This window comes from Phocoena sinus, chromosome 4 (genome assembly GCF_008692025.1).
Source record: "Phocoena sinus isolate mPhoSin1 chromosome 4, mPhoSin1.pri, whole genome shotgun sequence".
Lineage (NCBI taxonomy): Eukaryota > Metazoa > Chordata > Mammalia > Artiodactyla > Phocoenidae > Phocoena > Phocoena sinus.
Window position 1 is genome coordinate 11,776,390 of NC_045766.1, and position 19,710 is coordinate 11,796,099.

At 42.0% G+C, this 19,710-nt stretch overlaps 1 protein-coding gene across 9 annotated transcripts in view; it reads left to right on the plus strand.

Annotated features, from left to right (window-relative positions):
* Positions 1 to 1,057: 1,057 nt before the first annotated feature.
* Positions 1,058 to 19,710, plus strand: part of ATP2C1 (ATPase secretory pathway Ca2+ transporting 1) — a 117,661-nt gene continuing 99,008 nt past the window's right edge. Inside the window, exons 1-2 of one of the 9 annotated variants that reach the window (XM_032629807.1) lie at positions 15,792 to 16,015; positions 16,389 to 16,456. In XM_032629807.1, the coding sequence (XP_032485698.1) occupies positions 16,451 to 16,456 (6 nt within the window). In that variant the 5' untranslated portion in view covers positions 15,792 to 16,015; positions 16,389 to 16,450. The other 8 variants (XM_032629805.1, XM_032629812.1, XM_032629808.1 and 5 more) reach the window with 8 other exon arrangements.

A 19,710-nucleotide genomic window follows, 5' to 3' on the forward strand; every position in this document is an offset into this window, starting at 1 on the left:
TCTGGGCCTCATGATTTTTGGCTGATGTACACCTGGACTCTACATGACAGCCCCTCACAGAAGTGGCCAAATGTTTCATCAAATAAACCAGCTACTGCAAAGTTAAAAAGGGTAATAAAATAGCAAAGACTACTTGGGGACTTTGTTCAGAAACCTTGTGACTTCTATGGAGTATTAAGAAAATATTGAACTTTCAAATTTTATGATTTCATGTCCTCTAAGACCACAGACCTCTTATCATGTTCTGTTTTTTAAAGCATGAATCCTTTTTATAGCAGTTAGAAAGTACATGTATAACATTTTTTTCTTCCTTAAACTCAGAATAAAGCCTGGGGAAATTTAATATTCCTGGATTCAGCCTGTGACTTTGCGATAAGGATTCTTGGAGAGAAGCCTTTTAACTCAGAACAGAATCTGTTTGCAGCTATTGTTCAATTGACGTAAAGTATCTGGTTACTGGGCATGTTGCATAATGCATGACAGTGTAAACCTACCGTTTTAAGTGCTGACATTGAACTCCTTGGTAACAATGAAGAGTGAAGTAATTTGTTAATTTTTTTTAGAAATCCCCTGAAACAATGCTTCTCAAGGCTGAATGATTCAACACTTTAGAGCTGAGATGTTGCTGAGGGTTGTCTGTGTGTGCTCACGCTGATAAGAATTCTGGAAGGAAACAGGAAAGAAACACATGTCATGTCCTCTTTAAGAGCTAGAAAAGCTGTCAGAAGAATTAAGATTAAACCTCATGAGAGTCTGTGGGTGTGGAAAGTCACCAGCTACCTAATATTAACATAGCTTTCAACAGAATGCTGTTGCTAGAAATAGGACAGTCGCACCACTACCACTAAGCAATTTGCATTCGGCGGACCAGCCCCTGGATTCTTCCTGGCTCCTGCTGCCCTCTGGGCATTGCATTTCTGGATGCTTTTAGGACGGCGTTGGGACGTGGCTGTCTGCTTTCACCGAGAACTCTACCCAAAAGAGGAAGCAGCGCGGAGAAGGTCTGCTTTGTTTGCAGCAAAGTGGTCAAGCTACAAGCAAATCTCTAGGCATCTGAGGAATTGTGCAGCTTCTAGATTTCATGTGGTTTCTGACAGGGAGGGGCAAATAAGGCTCTTCGTGCTTTCCTCACCATGGATAATCTGTTGCCTCAGTCAAGATTCTCTTATTTCAAAAAATATCCCCTCCATGCAATTAGAAAATATTTATCGATGCTGAGAAACCAAAAAGACGAAGAACAGGTACCATTTTGTTTACATTACCTTTAAGGTTAATGGGGGTTGGATTCTGGGTGTTGCCTTTATGTCACTTGGTGATTTATTTTCTGCTAGTTTACCTGTTTGTAGGCACAAGTCGGCACTTGCTTTCAGCTGTTCAGATTTGGCAAAGGAGCAAGCCGGCATGTGGGGGATTTATTTGAACTTGGAACATTTGGATCCTGAGATTAAGCTCAAGTTCAGTTAAAAAACAAACAAACAAACAAAAAAATCAAAACAACCTCTTGCTTTCCTTTCCTCTGAATAGCTGGACTAAACTATCAGAGTTAAATTTTGTGGATTCCTTGAAAATTTTCTCAGGCATCAAATACAAATTTTTAAACTATTAATGTCTCGACAAAGAATAATAGCAGGCCCTAGAAATACACTTGTCTTTTTGTATATATTTATGGCTATGTTAATATCACCAGGATTTGCCAAACAAAAATCATTGTGTAGACTGTAAGTATGATAGCCTTAAACAGATCACTAATGAGCTGTGAAGATCTTTCAGAAGTAATTAGTCACTTTTTTCGTGGAAATTAGGGGATGGAGCACTGCTGATTTTAGTCTTTTTAGCCAATCAAAAGTTAGAATTTCTAGTAGTAGACTAGCAAGTGGGAGTTTAAATATTAAAAAACCTGCTAAAATGTTTGATCACTTCTTTTTAAAAACCATGCATTCATTTTATTGTTTTGAGATTTATATCATTCTATCCCTTACAATCTATGAAAAAAGCATTTCTAAAAACTGCTTTTCTGAATTGTACCAAATTGTAAGAAGAAGTAGCAGTATCTGATTCACTTAAATCTGGTGGTTCACTTAGGAAAAAGATGGCAGTGGTAAAGGACAAATGTGTAGCCACATCGAAGACCCAAAGAGTCATAAACTGCGTGTGTATCATGCTTGTAACTAGAACTGCAAAACCGCATGGGAGACAGTAGCACTGTCCTGTATTTGAACAAGATGCCCTACTTAATAAAACACTTCCAAGATGTGCAAGCAAAGGTCGGCAGACAGAAAATCCTCTAATGACAGGTTTCCCAAAAAGTTGATGCATAATTTGGAAAATGAGAATTATTATTACTGTTTGAGGGGAAACTGCTCTTAGTGCTTTAATGATTTTACAAGTGATGGAAATTCAGATTGTGCTCACTAAGGGAGCTAGGCTGGTCCAGATTATCTCTTATTTAGTCAAGGTGTCGAGATTACAAGGAGATCTCCTGATTTCCAAGTCTTAGCGCGTGCTTGCTTTTGAGGTGGAAAGCCAGAGACCCAGGTGCTTGTTCTGGATTGGCCACGCTGGCACAGGCTCCTTCAGGCCTCATGATGGGGGGAGGGGAGGGAGTAACAGGGAGGGGGAAGAGGCTAAAATGATGGGGCTGGAACTGTGGAATGTGGATTAAGTGATTTTCCCCCCCTTTTCTCAGTATTATAAATTTTCAGAGATGTGGCTACATTGCTTGTACAGTTTATTTTTATTTTTATTTTTTTGGCGGTACGCAGGCCTCTCACCGTTGTGGCCTCTCTCATTGCGGAGCACAGGCTCCGGACGCGCAGGCCCAGCGGCCATGGCTCACGGGCCCCGCCGCTCTGCGGCATGTGGGATCTTCCCAGACCGGGGCACGACTCCTGTCCCCTGCATCGGTAGGCGGACTCTCAACCACTGTGCCACCAGGGAAGCCCAAGTTTATTTTTTAAGCGTTACAAAATTCGTACTAAAGACTATTAGAGTTTAACAGGATCCTCTGACTTGGACTGAATGGGTGGTCCTCTCCCCAGTTGACAACCATTTGGGATGATCTGGAACAGCTATGAGCATTGTGCTGATATCTTAACTTGCTATATAAATTAATGGACAAAATAAGAAAAATAACATTCAATTCCTTTCTGAAACCAGTTAACAGCTCTGCAGCATAACGTCTCACAGAATTAGAGAAATGAGGTCAGAGTCAATCATGGCTAACCTTGGGAAGCTTGTTGGAAAGTTAGAAAGGAGGTTAGTAATGCCTATAGTTTTAGGACCTGCACTGGCTGTCTCTAATCCTTACATTCCCATGGGATGGATCCTCATTACAAAGGTACGGGAAGGCAGACTTTGAGACTGTAAGAGGCCTTGCCCAAGGCCACCCAGCCAGAAAGTACTGAAGGCAAATTTGAACTCCCGTCTGCCTGGCTTTAAACTGTACCCATTTTGCCATGCTTGATCTCTTAACAATCTAGTGACAGCAACAGAGCTTATACTGCCCTGCTATGGCTTCATCAACTTAAATCTCTTCTGCCATGTGTCCCACAGATGAGGGATCAGAAAGTACAAGATGACTAATTAATAGACAAGAACTTGGGATGATCTGGTGCCTTGCTCTCTCTTGAATAGAAAACTTCTTTCTGAACAAGAAATAAGATCTAAGACCTGACCTGGCATGTCTTGCCTATTTAATGGTAAATCTGCTCAGAAGGAGGAGAGTGGTCTTGGGGGCCAGAGGGCACGTACAAATAGCTATATATAAAGATATATTTTTGGAATTAGACCTTTGAACTAGTATAATGTCATCTTCTAACAAAATTAATACACATAATTTTTTTTATTATCTCTCCATATTCTTATCTGAAAATGCAATCATGTTACCATTGATGTCCTTGTATATAAATATGGACACAAATGTTGACCTAGCCAGGACTGAATACTGCCCTAACAGAGCTCTGCTTTGTCATCTTGTTTTGTGAAATTCCTTTGATGATTAAGCAAATTTTTTCGTATATATTGTGTGTGGAGCATTTTTATAGGTGATGAAGACGTAAAAATGGATCAGGTGTAGTGTAACCCCTCTGTGATGCTTACAGTCTTATTAATTAGTAGAAAGAGCTGTACTCAAGTGTTTATAATATGAGGCAAAAACCATGCACTGCAGTCATAGTAGGTATTTCTGGCTCAAGACCTGTCCTGATAGTTTAAAATGAGGAGAGTGGTCTTTGGGGGTCAGGGGTTATGTTTAGTAGCTACACTTTAATTAAGGATTAGAACCAGATTTTGTTTTGGAGGCTGTTCTGAAGTTTCCCTTCAATGGCTTAAGAAGAGTTTTCCAGTTCAAACAGGATCACTGAAGTTTTATTTCTTGCTTTGTTTCTCAGTGAATGCTAACCTCAGTGCTGGGTTGTTAAATACGTATTTGGATTTAATTTGAACCTTAGAAACTTAGTTCTTCATTTTGGCTCTTATACCTGCTCTGAATAACAATATAAAAGTTAAGGACTTCCCTTACACACACCCAAAAAGCTATGTTGAGATTTGGAATACTGCATAGGGTGTTGGGTTGCTGATGCAGGCTTTCCTTTCTAGGTAAAATGATAGAAATTTTACTACAGCTTGGTTTAAGAAATGTTGAGTTTTTAGCTCCTTAAAGTAAGTGTGTTGTTTATATCTTGAGAGTATACCAAAGTTATCCATTTTTAAAAGCCTCTGAAAAAAGTCATGAAATGCTCAAATGACATCTCAGGGGAAAACTAGAGGCATTTGCCCCATGTGCTTGGGTAGACAAAAAGCTTTATTTCTTTAGAAGCAGAAGGAAAATGATGATCCTTGTATAATTTAAGAGAAGGCAGAGATTCTACCCCATTTCTGTGGAGGAATTTGCATGATTATATATAGGTAACATTGACAGTTAAATTGCTGTGGTAACACAAAGCTGAACCTTAATATTTGTGACTATTAAATATGATATAAAAGTTGACCTATTTTATCATGGTAAATGCAACAGTCTCCTCTATCTGAAGGGAGAAATTAAAAAAAAAAAAAAAGCTGTTTATTTACCAAAGAAGTCTCCAACAGTTTTCTTCATGACTGAATCTGTTCGGGATGCTGTAACAAAATATCATAGACTGGGTGAAAAACAACAGAAATTTATTTCTCACAGTTCTGGAGGCTGAAAGCCCAAGATCAAGGTGCCGGCAGATTTGATGCCTGGTGAGACCCACTTACCAGTTTCAGATGCTGACTTCTAGGCTGTGTCCTCACGTGGCAGAAGGGGAGGAGGGAGCTCTCCGGCTTCTCATTTACAAGGTCACTAATGCCATTCATGAGGGCTCTGTCCTCATGACCTGTCACCTACCAAAGGCCCCTCTCCTAATACCATCACACCAGGGGTTAGGATTTCAACATAAGAACTTGGGGGACACAAACATTCAGTCTGCAGCACTCCATAGCCTGTAAATGTCCAAGGATTGTAACTGGTGGCTTTCGCGAAGATGAATGGCTTTCATGGCACCCACTCTTCATACTCATCCCCTCTCCCAAACCTCTATCTGAGAAAATGCACCACCGTCCATCCTGTTACTCGGGCAGAGAGCTCAAGTCGTCTTTGGCACTTTCTGCTTCCTCGGTCAATGTCTAATTTATCAGCAAATCCTTTCAATTTTATCCCCAAATATGCCTCCAATCATTCAGTCTACTTCTCCCTCTTGCCACCCTAGCCCAATAGGCCATCCCCCTTCTTGTCCGAAGTACTGTGATAGCCTTCTCGTTGGTCTCTCTCCAGCCACTGCTGTCCTGTCTAATGGGTTCTTCACACTGCAGCTGGTGGGGGGGCGGTGTGGGGTGGGCGGGGGTCTTCTAGAGACAAACCTGACCATGAAGCTCCCCAGACCCATGCTTCTGATCTTTCACTGGCTTCTACTTGTTTTTAGGATAAAGACAAGAGTTCCCCATCACAGAGCGCTGTGCAGTGTGCAGTCCAGCCCGATGTGCTCTCCTGCTGCACACTTGCCTGGCCTCCCTCTGTTCTCTGCACTCCAAATACAGTACGCTTCTCCTCTCCCTGCTTCCCTGCCGCATCCTGGTCAGGGCCTTTGTCCCACTGACCCCTCTCTATTCTCCCCTCATTAATACCTACTCTTCCTTCTGATCTTAATTCAGTATGAGGTCACTGCGGGCAGCCTTTTCTGACTTTCCCACCTTGGTCCTCTCTCTCAGTAGTACTTTGGAGGCACCTTATGCCTCTCTGTTGCTGTACTTATCCCAGTAGCAATTGTGCACCTATTTGTGGGACTGTTTGATTCCCAGAATGTCCTGGAGGATAAGCAAAGTACCTGTTGGATGGAAGGCACTGAGAACAAGTTTGTGGAGTTAGCTCTCAGGGGCCAGGTGCTGTAGGTGGCAGTGGTGAGGGGACTAGGGGGTAATGAATGCTCTTCTGAGACAGAGGTGTTTGAAGGAATCCTGAATGTTAGGCTCTGTGAGGAAGAAATTTAAGGGGTGATTTTTTTGTGTATGCATTTGTTTTTTGTGTGTTTCACAAGACACACAGGGCTAATTTGTAGAGAAAAATGGAGGTGCATTTGGGAGGTTCCAGAGGAAATAACCATAACTAATGGGCTGAACTGCAGGGGGAGGTTGTGATACAATAATAAGGATGGACTTTCTAAAAAGGAGAGGTAAAGAGATGGGCCACCTTTTGCAGAGGGCGGGGTATGTGACCCTCCTCAGGGGATGTTGTAATGACAGTTTCTGCATTTTGAAAGAGAAGACTGGATGACTCACAGGACCCCTTTCAGCCCCAAGATTCTGGTGCAGTGAGCAATAGAAAGATGGACGATTCAGACACCTTAGGGAAAAGAGCGGGCACAGATGCAGCAGCTAGAGTTCACTTGTTTTATTCAGTTAGTGGTAAATACTCCACAATCTGAGCATGTTGCTCTAGAATCTAAGGCCAAAGAAGATAGAATCAAATGTCTTTGGAGATTCAGGTAGCATGTATTCCTCCATCAAGGAAGGGAAATATAGCTACATCTAGAAAACACCTCAGGTGAAAAGCTTATGCACCAAGGACTAGCTTTTCTGCACCTGATCCACAACTGAACTACTTGTACCCATAGTTTTATAGGTTTTATAACCCTCTCCAGTATAAAGGTAAATAACTAAGTATACTTATGCAGTCATTGATGAAATTCAGGTTATTTTCAGTGGAGAAATTTCAGGTTATTTAAGTGGCATCTTAATCACTTTTTTTTCCTTAATATAAAAAACCTCTTTTACTTTCTTTTTTCCTGCATTTAGTGCTGACAACTAGCTGCTTATTACGGTCCCTTTTGAAGGTACCCCCCGCTTCTTGTCCATATTGTCACAGCTGTGAACTGTTAGACATGCCTGGGAGACACCTGGACCCTGAGTTAACTTCTGAGCTACCTCTAATCTTGTTATCTGCTTCTAAACTTTCCTAATCTACTGTGCTCAGATGTCTTTGAAACACAGGATGAACTGGATGAACACCAAAACCTTTGTCTTTGAAATAATTAACTACCTTAACTCAAATGTAAAACCCTTTTTTGTGAACCACGGCCGTAGCTTTTTATGCAGATTTCTAAACTTGCTATCCTATCCTATTTCTTACACAGTTTGTCTGTAACATTTTATTTGCTAACTTTTGTTCAGAATGGAAGATGACATATTTTCTCACCTCGTACAAATAGTTTCACGTCTTAACAGAAAAAGGAATGAACTTCCCACATGTGTTGTGCTGCTCATAATTTGCTGTGAAGAGAGCAGGAAAGATGCTGGAATTATCTCTTTCCTATTCATCCTAAAAGCAGCATATTAGTAAGGTTATTTCAAGTAATACAACTTGGATTATACATTCAAGAATAAGGAATTTAAAATTTTTTCTAAATGTCTTGTATGTGCCAGGCGCTTGGCAATGTCCTTTATATACATTGTCAGTTAATCTTCATAATAACCTTACAAAATTGGTGGTATTATCTCCACTTCATGGATGAGAAAACTGAAGTTTCAAGATGTAAGGTAACTTGGTACATAGCTTATACGTGATGGCAGTAAGATTTTAACTCCAGGTTTGCCTGTCTGACTCTACAGCCTGATTCATTGCCTCATACTGAGATACCTCCCATAGGTAGGGTCCCTTTCTCGCCTTCTTTCCCTTGCCTCATCCCTTCTTTTCCTCCCTTTTTCCTTGGTGTGTTCTCTCATTAATTAAGGAAAGGGGGTTTTAAAAATAAACTACTGTGCAGGAAAGACACCTTAAATCCTTTTAGGTGGAGATCCACATTTTTGAAAGGTTTGAAGGTTATTCAATTTGGGGAAACTTCTTTTAAGAAAAAGAATACAAAATTATAAATATTAAATTGGATACAAAGTGAAGACTTAGAATGAAATCACAGCAAATTACAAATTTGGGTGACAAATACAATAAATATCACAAAATCTAAAAAAAATATAAGCATTTTTACTAATTCAAGGATGCATCCTAAGGTGTCTTCCTCCTACATTTTTGGACTTCAGAGTCTTTAATCATCACTTTATGTGAAAATGACTTTCTAATATTTTCTAAAGCGAGAATTGAAAGATAATTCAGATACTCCTAGCATAGTAAATTTATACTTGGTTTTTATTAGAGTCTAGAAAAGTTCTATAGACTAGCTTCTGGCTGTTTCTCCTTTACCAGCCATACACTTCAGGTGCTGGGCACCACTGGACACATTTATATAAAGATTTTAGGCCTTGTGATTTAGTACAGTAGGTAGTGGGAATATTCCTGGATGTCCTTTCTCTACCAGGACAGCTAGCATTGACCTAACCATACACAGACATGACTACAAATCACCTTTATATATCACTAAATACAAATAAAATCTAAATATATCCCCATCTCAACTTCCTTTAAGCCAGATCCAGAATTTTGCTCTTGGCTGTTCCAGTGCTACATGATAGGAGAAGTGTGAAGGGGGAAAAGTCAGCAAAAAGAGTACTCTATAATCAACTGCAGTTAAAATATCTTTTGCAAATGTTACCAAACCATGAGACCATTGCTAGAGTCTATTTTAGGACCTTAAAAGGGGCATCTGCAAGTGAGGGGCCCTGAAACTTAATTTTCCTTGGTTTCCAAGAAAATCCAGCTCTGGAAGAATGGTATAACAAACAAAAAAAAAACAAACAAAAAGGTGTTTTGCTACAATATGCAAGAGTCCATGCCATAGAGCGGCTTCCAAAGTAATGAATGAGATCCTGTTCTGAGCAGCTTGAGCTCCCAAACCCACTGAATGAAGCAGAGGATATTCTTTCAGTGTATTTTGTTCTATAGTAAATAGTACCATGGAGATGAAGATGTTCTGGTACTGCTAAAACTCAAAGGTCCGGGCTTCCCTGGTGGCGCAGTGGTTGAGAGTCCGCCTGCCGATGCAGGGGACACAGATTCGTGCCCTGGTCGGGGAAGATCCCATATGCCGCGGAGCGGCTGGGCCCATGAGCCATAGCTGCTGAGATTGCGCGTCCGGAGCCTGTGCTCCGCAACAGGAGAGGCCACAACAGTGAGAGGCCCGCATACCGCAAAAAAAAAACACAAAAAAACCCTCAAACCCCCACCCCCATTCCCATTTATATTTACAAAAGACATTATTTGTAATGGGATTATTTGCAAATACAATAGATCTCAAAACTCCTATATTGGTCTAATTAATATTAAATACACCATTTACTATCCTTCCAAGCAGGCCAGTTAACACACAGAGAGAAAGAGCACGTTAATGCTGTTAAAGACTACACAGTCGAAAAATTATAGCAGCACTAAAGACTTTAAGATTTCATTGAGATGTAATCAAGCTTTTGTAAACTCATCTGTTATTAGCAATTATAACATAGGTACTATAACTTGTCTCTGGGTAAAATCACCTTTATGTTGGATTTCTTTACTGAATTATTCTCACTGGTAATGTATTTGAATACCCAGATTTCTTGTGTACATTTTCTTTTTAGTGGAAACTCTTGATTCATCTTACTCTTCTTCCTTTGTTCTATGAGTAACTGTCCTTATAATTGTGTCCTGTACCATTTACCCTACTATAATATTTACTACTAAACTGGACTATGGCCTATATGTACATCTCAAAATAAGTAAAGCATATTATAGAAGTATTTTGGTCTTATATAATGAGTGCATAATCAAATTGTTTAAAGTGATTGATTAGTGTAAAATCCTATTTCACTAATGTTGAAATACTACCCGCTGCCCGACATATAATTTTTTTTTTTTTTTTTTGCGGTACGCGATCCTCTCACTGTTGCGGCCTCTCCCATCGCGGAGCACAGGCTCCGGACGCGCACGCTCAGTGGCCATGGCTCACTGGCCTAGCCGCTCCTAGCCGCTCCGCAGCATGTGGGATCTTCCCGGACTGGGGCACGAACCCGTGTCCCCTGCATCGGCAGGCAGACTCTCAACCACTGCGCCACCAGGGAAGCCCCCAACATATAATTTTTGTATAACACACTTAAAAAATTTTTTTTTTATGCTCTCTGAAATGTTACACAGCTTGTTTTGTTTTTGAGGGATGAAACTTTCTCTGAGGAATACACTGTTTCAAGAGAATGGCAGTTTTTACTTATGAAGCTTTTTCCCCCTCTTCTTTCATCTAACTGGTGCTGCTAAAGCCTGATACACCTGGTCAAAGAAGCATTGTTCCAAAGGTCCTGAGCTGATATAGGAAAACAAAGGCTGACTTCATAGCCGGGAACATAACCATAGCTCCACTGCCACTGCACTGCACTTCTGTTCTCTTCTCTTCCAGCATGGCTATGTGGATGTGATGCTCAGAGCCACTTAAGAGGGGAGAAGTATGATCTCTTTATGGTCTTAATGCCCTTTCCCTGGGTCTTTTAAAATAACTGGTCTTAAGCCAACAGGTGATTACTCAAAGTTCAAAGCCCTTTATGATTTAAGAACACTGGAGGAGGTTTAAAATTCTGATATACGCTCTCAATCATTCTTCAGAATTGAGGACTATAAGCACAATCAAAATATTTTTACATGAAAGTTTTATGTTTCTTGTAAATCAGCACTTAAAGTTTAGCACCTGAGGTACGAAACTGCAGAATGCAGGGCCCTACCCGCAGAGTTGCTAATTCAGTAGGTCTGAGGTGGAGCCCCAAATCTGCATTTCTAAAAAGTACTAAGGTGGCAGGGATCATAGTTTGAGAACTACTGATGTAGATCATTTGATGACGTATATTTTCAAAATCAAAGCTTACAGGGTTTGCTGTACCTTCTCAAGAATAGTGCATGTGCCCTTCAGAAGATGGAGAGTCGTTGCTAAAGCCAGGGGGATAGTGATGATGACTTACAGCTTCACAGGTCCTTATTGACCATTTCCTGCCCACAGCTGCCCCAGCCCTAGTAGCATGACAGAATGCTTAGTAATGCAAGAAATCATTAAAGTGTCTTTGCTATAAGAATATAACTGAAAATGTTATCTTTTTAGTTCTTTTGTAGCTGTTTACTGATTAAACTGATGCAGCAACTGACAATTTTGTTGATTTAAATTATGGAATATAAAAAAGGTATAATAGTTGTTATGTCCTCCCTACTATCTAAAGCCATTATGAAGTCTTAACATTAAGACCTAAGTCATCTTGTCTAAGAATTAAGAGTAGATGCCGTGGTCCCTAAGGAAATAACTCAAGACTGTGCTGGGAATTACAGTTTTTTGACTTTGTCAGACATTGATATGCATGCCATCAAAATCCAAAGCACAAGCTCAGCTGAAATTTCCTACTTGCATAGAAGCAGCCACCTCAACATTGTTATCTTTTAATTTCAAATGGTTACCTGAGTTCAAAATCCAAGTCTGAAATTTCATCTGTTCTGGGCAGTGCTCAATATTTAACACTTCTTGCAATGACTAGTACTTATTCCCGTTCAGATCAAGTTGTCCTAGCTAACGCTTTGGAGATGTGAGTTCATTTTTAAACCTTTGAAAATCCCTTAATTTTTCTTTGCTTTAAAGGAAAGTAGCAGCTCATGTTTTAGTTTGATCATAGAAAGCAAGAAGCAAAGTAAAGTTGGGATTATGTTTATTCATTCAACAACAGACTATTTTTATGATGACCATTTTCTAGATTACACATTTATTCGATAGGTCTTATATATTTACTATAGACAAAATATTTTGGGACCAGAGATGAATTATGCCAATTTGGAAACTGGACAGAATAGCTTTTAAATGGGTTAAATTTTTTTTTTTTTTTTTTTTTTTTTTTTTTTTTTGCGGTATGTGGGCCTCTCACTGTTGTGGCCTCTGCCGTTGCAGAGCACAGGGTCCGGACGCGCAGGCTCAGCGGCCATGGCTTACGGTCCCAGCCGCTCCACAGCATGCGGGATCCTCCCGGGCCGGGCACGAACCCGCGTCCCCTGCATTGGCAGGTGGACTCTCAACCACTGCGCCACCAGGGAAGCCCTAAATGGGTTCATTTTTATCTCATATCTTGGGGTATATGTAATATTCTATGTCTATTTTCCATGGAAATAATGAAGTGCAGAGTTGCCTCTTGGACATGAACTCACACTCACTTTTCATCCTTCCCTTTCTTACCCTCACTCACCTGCACTCCTGACCTGCCCTCATCTCCAACCCAGAAGATTGGTAGTACTACATACCAAAGATCCTAAATATCACTGCATGCTCAGAACCCTTGAATGGGGAAACTGAGTCATACTTGGAATCAACTTCTTTAAAAATAAAAAGAATATACTTTAAATTTCCTGTTTTTTTCTGCTCATTTTTGAGCCCATTTTATTTTTATTCTTGCTTCCAGTTTTTACTCTTCCAGTACTGATAAGACATAGAACCAAGAAGATGTATAGCAGTTCTGGCAGGTGGTTGTTATGACACTCATTTCATAGGACACTTCTTGCAAAAAGACTGTATTTCCCCAGACTTGACCCGTAGCAGGTCCCTTATCTTATAAGAAGAAAAATACTTCTGTTGTTCTGTTGGAGTAGGTTGACTTACAAAATGAAGAATTGTCTTTATATGCTCGTAGAATATTCCACTTAAAATATGACTTTTTAAAGAATATTCCACTTAAAATATGACAAGTTTTTTCTTTCTAGCAGCTATGTAAAATTCCTTAATTATTAACCTTTGGTACTTAAAACAACGTTAAAAGAGTCTTTAAGACATTGAGGAAAGATTTAAAATAATCTTTTCTAAGTTAATTTTTAAATCCTAAAGGCCACATATATCTTTATCATCCAGGTTTCTAAAAATGCCAGCTATCAAATTTGATATTAAAACAGGATGCCTCACAACCTTTGTGTAATAAGGCACAGTATAAATAAAATTAGAACATCACGTCTGTCCTTCCTCAATCTTCCCTATTTGTAATATTTCCCTAAGCAGAGATGCCTGACAAATTTCCCCTCTATCGCTCACGTGTCCACTTTTTGCATCAGATCTATTTAATTTTGCAGGTTAAATATTCAGAACAAAATGGGAGTAAAGATTTTTAGAGCACTGATTTCTAAAGAATTGAGAGGAAACTTGAACATAATACATTTCGTTGCCATCAATCTCATTCTACCTCATAACAGTCCATACTTTTGCTTATTTCTCCGTATGATAATCTTAAACTTTTATAGAGCTTATAATCCACAACCTGTCTTCATTTTATCAGATCTTCACAACGATCTTTTGAGGGAGAAAGGGTAGTTGTTATGCCCAGATTTATATATATTCTCTTAATATATATGTATGTATATATGTGAATGTGGGTACACACATATATGTTTATATGTGTATGTAATGCAGTGTACCTGTATTTTAGTCCTCCTTCCCCAAGATGAGGAAGTGGAGATTGCTACACAAAAGTTTCATGGTGGGTCAGCTGGTCAGAGAAGGAAATGCTGGGAGAAGGAAGATTTCTGAAGCTTGTGGCTCTCACTGCTCTGGCTTGAATATTGTTAATAAATGCTGCTTTTCATATACACAGGAAGTCAAAGTTGGTGCTACTGATATTGGCTAGCTTGGTACAGGCATAGAACAGAAGCCCACTCTGCAGAGATATGTTGATGAAGCTTAGGGATCAGCTAAGTGGTTGAAAGCTATACTTTACGGGTTTTTGCTGCTCCAGTGCCTTGGAATTTGTGAGATGATGCATGAAGTAAGTAACAATTCTTCTGAACAAAGCTGGTGTTATCCAGTTTCTTTTTTGACTTGGCAATAGGAATAATGGCTTTCACAATTTAGGCAACCAAAGAGTAAAATTCCAGTGTAAGTTACTTTAGATATAAGCAATGGAGTGATAAATCTTGGGGGGTGGGTAATTAGGAATTCAGTGTCAGTGCAGGAGTACTGCAGTTCACAACAGATAATTCTGAAAAGTTGCCGAAGATAAAATGTTTGAGCTCATTAAAGCAGTCCAATAGAAAATTATCCTCTATTTTGTAAGAACATATGTTAATAACAAATAACGTCTATGTCTATACATTTCTTACTTTAGAGGCTTGCTTGTGTTTTTAATGTGATGCTGTGGTGGTGTCAAGGTCCAGTAAGTATAGTAATAATCATTACAAATTGATTACAGCACTGGGCAAGAGATAGCACATTCACTGTTGCACCAATCATAGCCTTAGGTGTATCACCACTAAGTGGACAAAAATCATTAGGCATGCAAGCCAAAGGTGGTCATATACATAGTAACTCCAAGACTCGAAATGTTTCATCTTGACTTTTATGGTTTCACTTCTGAAATTTAAAAAAGTGACCTTGCCTAATAAAATCTCAATGTTTCTTCAATCAAGAAACCTGCCCAGGATTTTTGATCCTAGACTAGTTCCACTTAACCTGGGCCAAACAGAACAGGTAACCCGGTCCGTTTGTTATCCTGTCCCCTGAGTTCTTTGCAGGATGCGCTGGAACTCAGCAGGTGTAGACCTGCCCTCTAGTGGATCTGGGTGCGCGACGACTTAGGTTCAACGTCTGCTGTATCTGGCTTGACAAGGATTATTAAACTCAATCGTCTATCAAAAGTGACCTGTTGGGGGTCTGGGTTAGGTGCTGAGCAAGTGAAAAATTCAAGAGGCAAAAAAGAACCTGCGGCTGAAGGTAATGCCCGTTTTTCAGCTTCCATCTGGGGACGCGAGGCTTTTAATTGTTCCAGCCCCTCTGGTTGCACACTTGAACGCATGCGAAGCCCTCCCCTGATCTCTCGGAGCTCTTGGCTCTCTTTGCACGCGGGCGCTGAGGCAAACCCCCACCGGGATGGAACTTTGGGAAGTGGCCCCGCGGGGCCCCGCTCCGCAGTCAGCGCCAAGTAGCCGTGACTGGCTTGCAAGTGAGGCAGCGGGGTCCCCGCGTCACCTGCCCAGATTGTGACGGCCGCCCAGCGGGAGCGGCTTCCCGCTGCATCGTCGTGGGCCCAGAACATGGCTGCGCCTGCCCGTTCGGTCCGGGCTAGCGGCTGCTTCCTGAGGACGCGCGGCCGGCGCGGGGAAGCTGGCAGTTCTCTCACGCTTGCGCCCGCGGGAGCGTAGAAACGCCGGGCACGTCTCCGGGGTGGCCAAGGGTCCGCCGCACGGCAGGTGGGGCCGGGGCTAGCGCCCCCGGCCAAAGCCCCACGGGGCGCGCGGTCGGGCTCCGCTCATTTCCGCCGTCCGTGCCCGGGCGTGCAAGTGCGCCTGCGCGCGCGCCCCTCGCGGCGGAAGTGGTGGCGACAAAGCTCGGTCCGCCTGGCCCGGGGAGTGCGGGGCGGGCCCGGGTTGCGGGGCGCGCTGGGGCGGCGGGCGGTGGGGAGGGCGGAGCCCAGGAGGTGGAGGCGGGAGCAGACCAGCACTGCCGCACCGAGCCGCCGGGCCGCCCGAGGCCAGTCCCCTCGCCTGCTGCCCTTCCCGCCCCGCCCGCCTTCCCGGTTGCCGCCCCCACGCCGGGAGGGGCGCTCGTCCGGCGCCGCCGCTTGGCGAGCCGCTCCCGCGAGCCCGCGGGTGAGTCCCCCGCAGCCCAGAAAAGGGGTCTGGGGCTTTGGGGGTCGCCCGGATTACCTCGTGTCCCCCGTTTCTAGAAACTTCCAGGTCCTGGGGCGTCCGGGGTACCCGGCTGGGGGCGTCTCCGGGGCGCTGCCCCGCCCCGCCGGCGTGAGTGGGGGGATGCGGGCAGCCAGGGGGCGGGCGCGGGGCCTGGGGGGCGGTGGGCGGCCGTCCCTTCCCGCACCCGTCAGCGCCGCTTCTCCGGTTTCTCTTGCAGATGCTGCTGTTAGGGGTGGTGGGCGCAGCCGCGGGTCGCGTGGCCGGGAGCGGGGGTGACGGCCTGGGATTCCGGGGGCCTCTCTTCTTGTTCTCCTCTCCTCTCTCTTCCCAGTGTGGCCGTGGCTGACACTAAAGACTTTGTAGCCATCAACCCAAGTGCAGTTTCGATGGAAGATGAAGGTAAAGGCCCCCGGCAGGCGGGTTGCAGCGCGGAGTTGAGGGTGTGGTGGTTGGCTTTTAAGTTGTCTGTCTTTCGCCACCTTTTTAATTCTCTGATTTTATTTTTTCCTTTGATTGTGAAGTGTCCAAGGAATTGCTTTCCTAGGATATCTGGCTTTTTTTTTGGTAACATAGGGCGTTTCGGAAATTAAGGTTCTGTAGGGTGACTGAGCTTGATTCTGCTTTCCCGAGGAACCTGCTTCTTTAGCTTAGGGGATGGAAAGGAAGTTTTCATTTCATATGGCATCTGCATGTCTCCATAGTCTCTGAGAGAGGAATCACTCCAGGGGAAGTGGAAATGGGGAGGGAAGGCTCTGCATTGCATCCCTGTGTATTTGCATATCAAGCCTTGATTTGGTGTAACTGGATTCGTTTATAAGAAAGAAAACGATTTTTTATTAAATGCAGCTTTGGGGAAACAATTCGTTGCTTTTCAGTTCACAAAAGTCAATTCTGATTTTAACGAAATATTATGAGGTGATTTCTTAAAGTTCCTCCTCATTTCAAAACATGCTTTGGGAGGTTGACAGTGGAACCTGTTTGTCCACTGTATGCTGCAAGTGCACTGGATTATCATTCACATGTTACTTGATTCCTTTGGTCTTATAAAATATTTAATGCTTTTCATACACTGATTATTTTCTAAAAGCATTGAACAACTCGGAATCAATGTTTTCCTCTCCTGAAACAAGCACACTTATTCTTTGGACTGACTTCTGTGTGATAATCTTTTCATTTATTCCTTTTTTTTTTTGAGTGGGGCTGTAAGTTGCTATGGAAGGTATTTACAAATTACATTTTGTTTTCATGTATCTTTGGTTTTTAAAATCTATATCTGGTACAAAGGAGCTGCAGTTGGGCTTGCTGGCTGCTTTGTAATTTGTTTTTCTGTTGTTGAAAATGTAAGCTTGATTGTTCTAAGTAGGACTAGTTATTTTAAAATAGACTTTTCTTATATGCAATAATCTATTTTGCTATCTGAGACGTCTGGGATGTGAGGGAAATATGATGAAAGGCATGATTATCTTGCTTAATTTTATTCTCGATGGATAATTTGTGGAAGACATTTTCTGAAATACTCGTGTATATAACTGCAGCGGACTTTTACTGTCTAACTGGATCTTTAGAAACAGCATTCGAAAGCAATAATTTTTGTCTGGTGGTATGGAAAATCAGTTTTCTGAGTTTTTTTCCCATTTTGTCTTTTAGTTTATAGATTTAAGGAAGGCAGATCCTTTCTGTACAAGAGACAAAGAATATTAAATGCATTCATATACCTGTTTCTTGGTAGTTGAATCTTAAATAACATGTTAAACTTGAGCTTCTGCTTTTAGAATGTTACCAGATTTAAGAGTGTAGCCTAAAGTCAGTGGATTGTTAGATGTTGCTTTTCTGTTTCTTGATCTCTTAGGAAAAGGAGCATGACTAATAAAGCTGGCTCTCATTGTCTGTTCAGGTGGTAGGGAGTGGTTGTGAGATGGGAGCATGGTGCACGCTTGTGTCTGAGTCTCTGTACTCTATGGCCAAATAATGATTTGGCCTCATAGTAAAAGATTATACAATTCTTAAAAACTAGTGGAGGTTTTCCGCCTATTAATGATCGAGGCCATTTTGGTCAGTTTCTCATTACCATAACACCTCTTTTTCTTTTCTTAAACATTTTTAAGAACTTGTATATAGCCTAGAAATTTTCAAAACCAATTGGCCATTTTGAAATACACAGATTACTGTCGCTTTCCTTTTTACAGTTAGTATTCTCTTTTATATGAGATATAGTAACGTCTTAGGGGTGTGAAACAAAAACAGACTGGAATTATACCTTAACCACCAAAAGTTGTGTGATTTTAAGCAAATTAACCTTTCTAAGCCTCTGTTTCCTCATCTATAAATCGGGATTGGTAATACTTGGCTTACATAGTTAGGAGGGTTAAATGAGAAACTCTGTAAATTCTCTTGGAAGAGAGGATGGCTAGCATTTAAGAGCATGCACTGTGGAACCAGGCAACTTGATTTGAATGCTGGATCCCCACCTACCATCATTTGGCCTTGCGCACATTAGTAAAGCATTTTGTGCTTCAATTTCTTTATCTGTGAAATAAAGATATTGATAGAACCTACCTTATTAGTAGCATTTAGGTTGTTAGCATTTAGAATAGTATCTGGCATATATAGTAATGCTCAATAAATGTTAATTGTAAATAGCCTGGCCCAGTGTTTGCGTACTAATATGCCACCTGCCATTAATGTTGTTATGACATTGAATGTTTTTTTGGTTAATAAAATTATTATTTATTTATTTATTTAGGGCTGCATTGGGTCTTTGTTGCTGCGCGCGGGCTTTTCTCTAGTTGCAGTGAGCGGGGGCTCCTCTTCGTTGCAGTGGCTTCTCTTCATTGCGGTGGCTTCTCTTGTTGCGGAGTGCGGGCTCTAGGCGCAGGGGCTTCAGTAGCTGAGGCTCCTGGGCTCTAGAGCGCAGGCTCAGTAGTTGTGCTGCACGGGCTTAGTTGCTCTGTGGCGTGTGGGATCTTCCCGGACCAGGGCTTGAAGCCGTGTCTCCTGCATTGGGAGGCAGATTCTTAACCACTGCGCCACCAGGGAAGCCCATGACATTGAATGTTGAAAGGGGGTACAGTAGTGGCCAAAATGCTGTGTGTGAAGTTTTCATTGTTAGGGAGTGGGTGGATTTAAGTGCAGAATTTTCTATAGTGTAAGGCTTTAAGCCCGCAGAGATGTTGGGGCTCTACCAACAAACCAGAGGACAGTGTAGAAAGAGACAGGCTTGGATTTGAATCCGAATAGGTAATTTTTTTCCTCTCGTGAATATCTCATGCGTTACTGTGTTTCTCAGCTTTTTTAGCTGCTGAGTTTTCCCATCTGGAAATGGGATAATGGCCTCTTTTGGAGGGTGGGTGTGAGGAAAGAATGAAGCCTGGTATGTAATAAAGTGCCTGAGAAGGATGGTTGATACACAGTTAGCCTGCTGAGTGACTGAGTGATTGCTGCTGTTCCCCAGAAACAGAGACTCCTTCAGTTGGTGTGTAGGTGAGTTCCGCCTGCCTCTAGGTGTGCATAGGATGGAATTGCTAGTGGCCTTGGGAGCGGGAGACTGGAGGTCCTTAGGGAGTGTGCCGTGTCTGCAACTTCATCCGTGTGGTTCCTTTCAGCCACGGTGCTTAATTTCTTTTGGTACTTCAGTTTCATTTCTTCTGGACCTT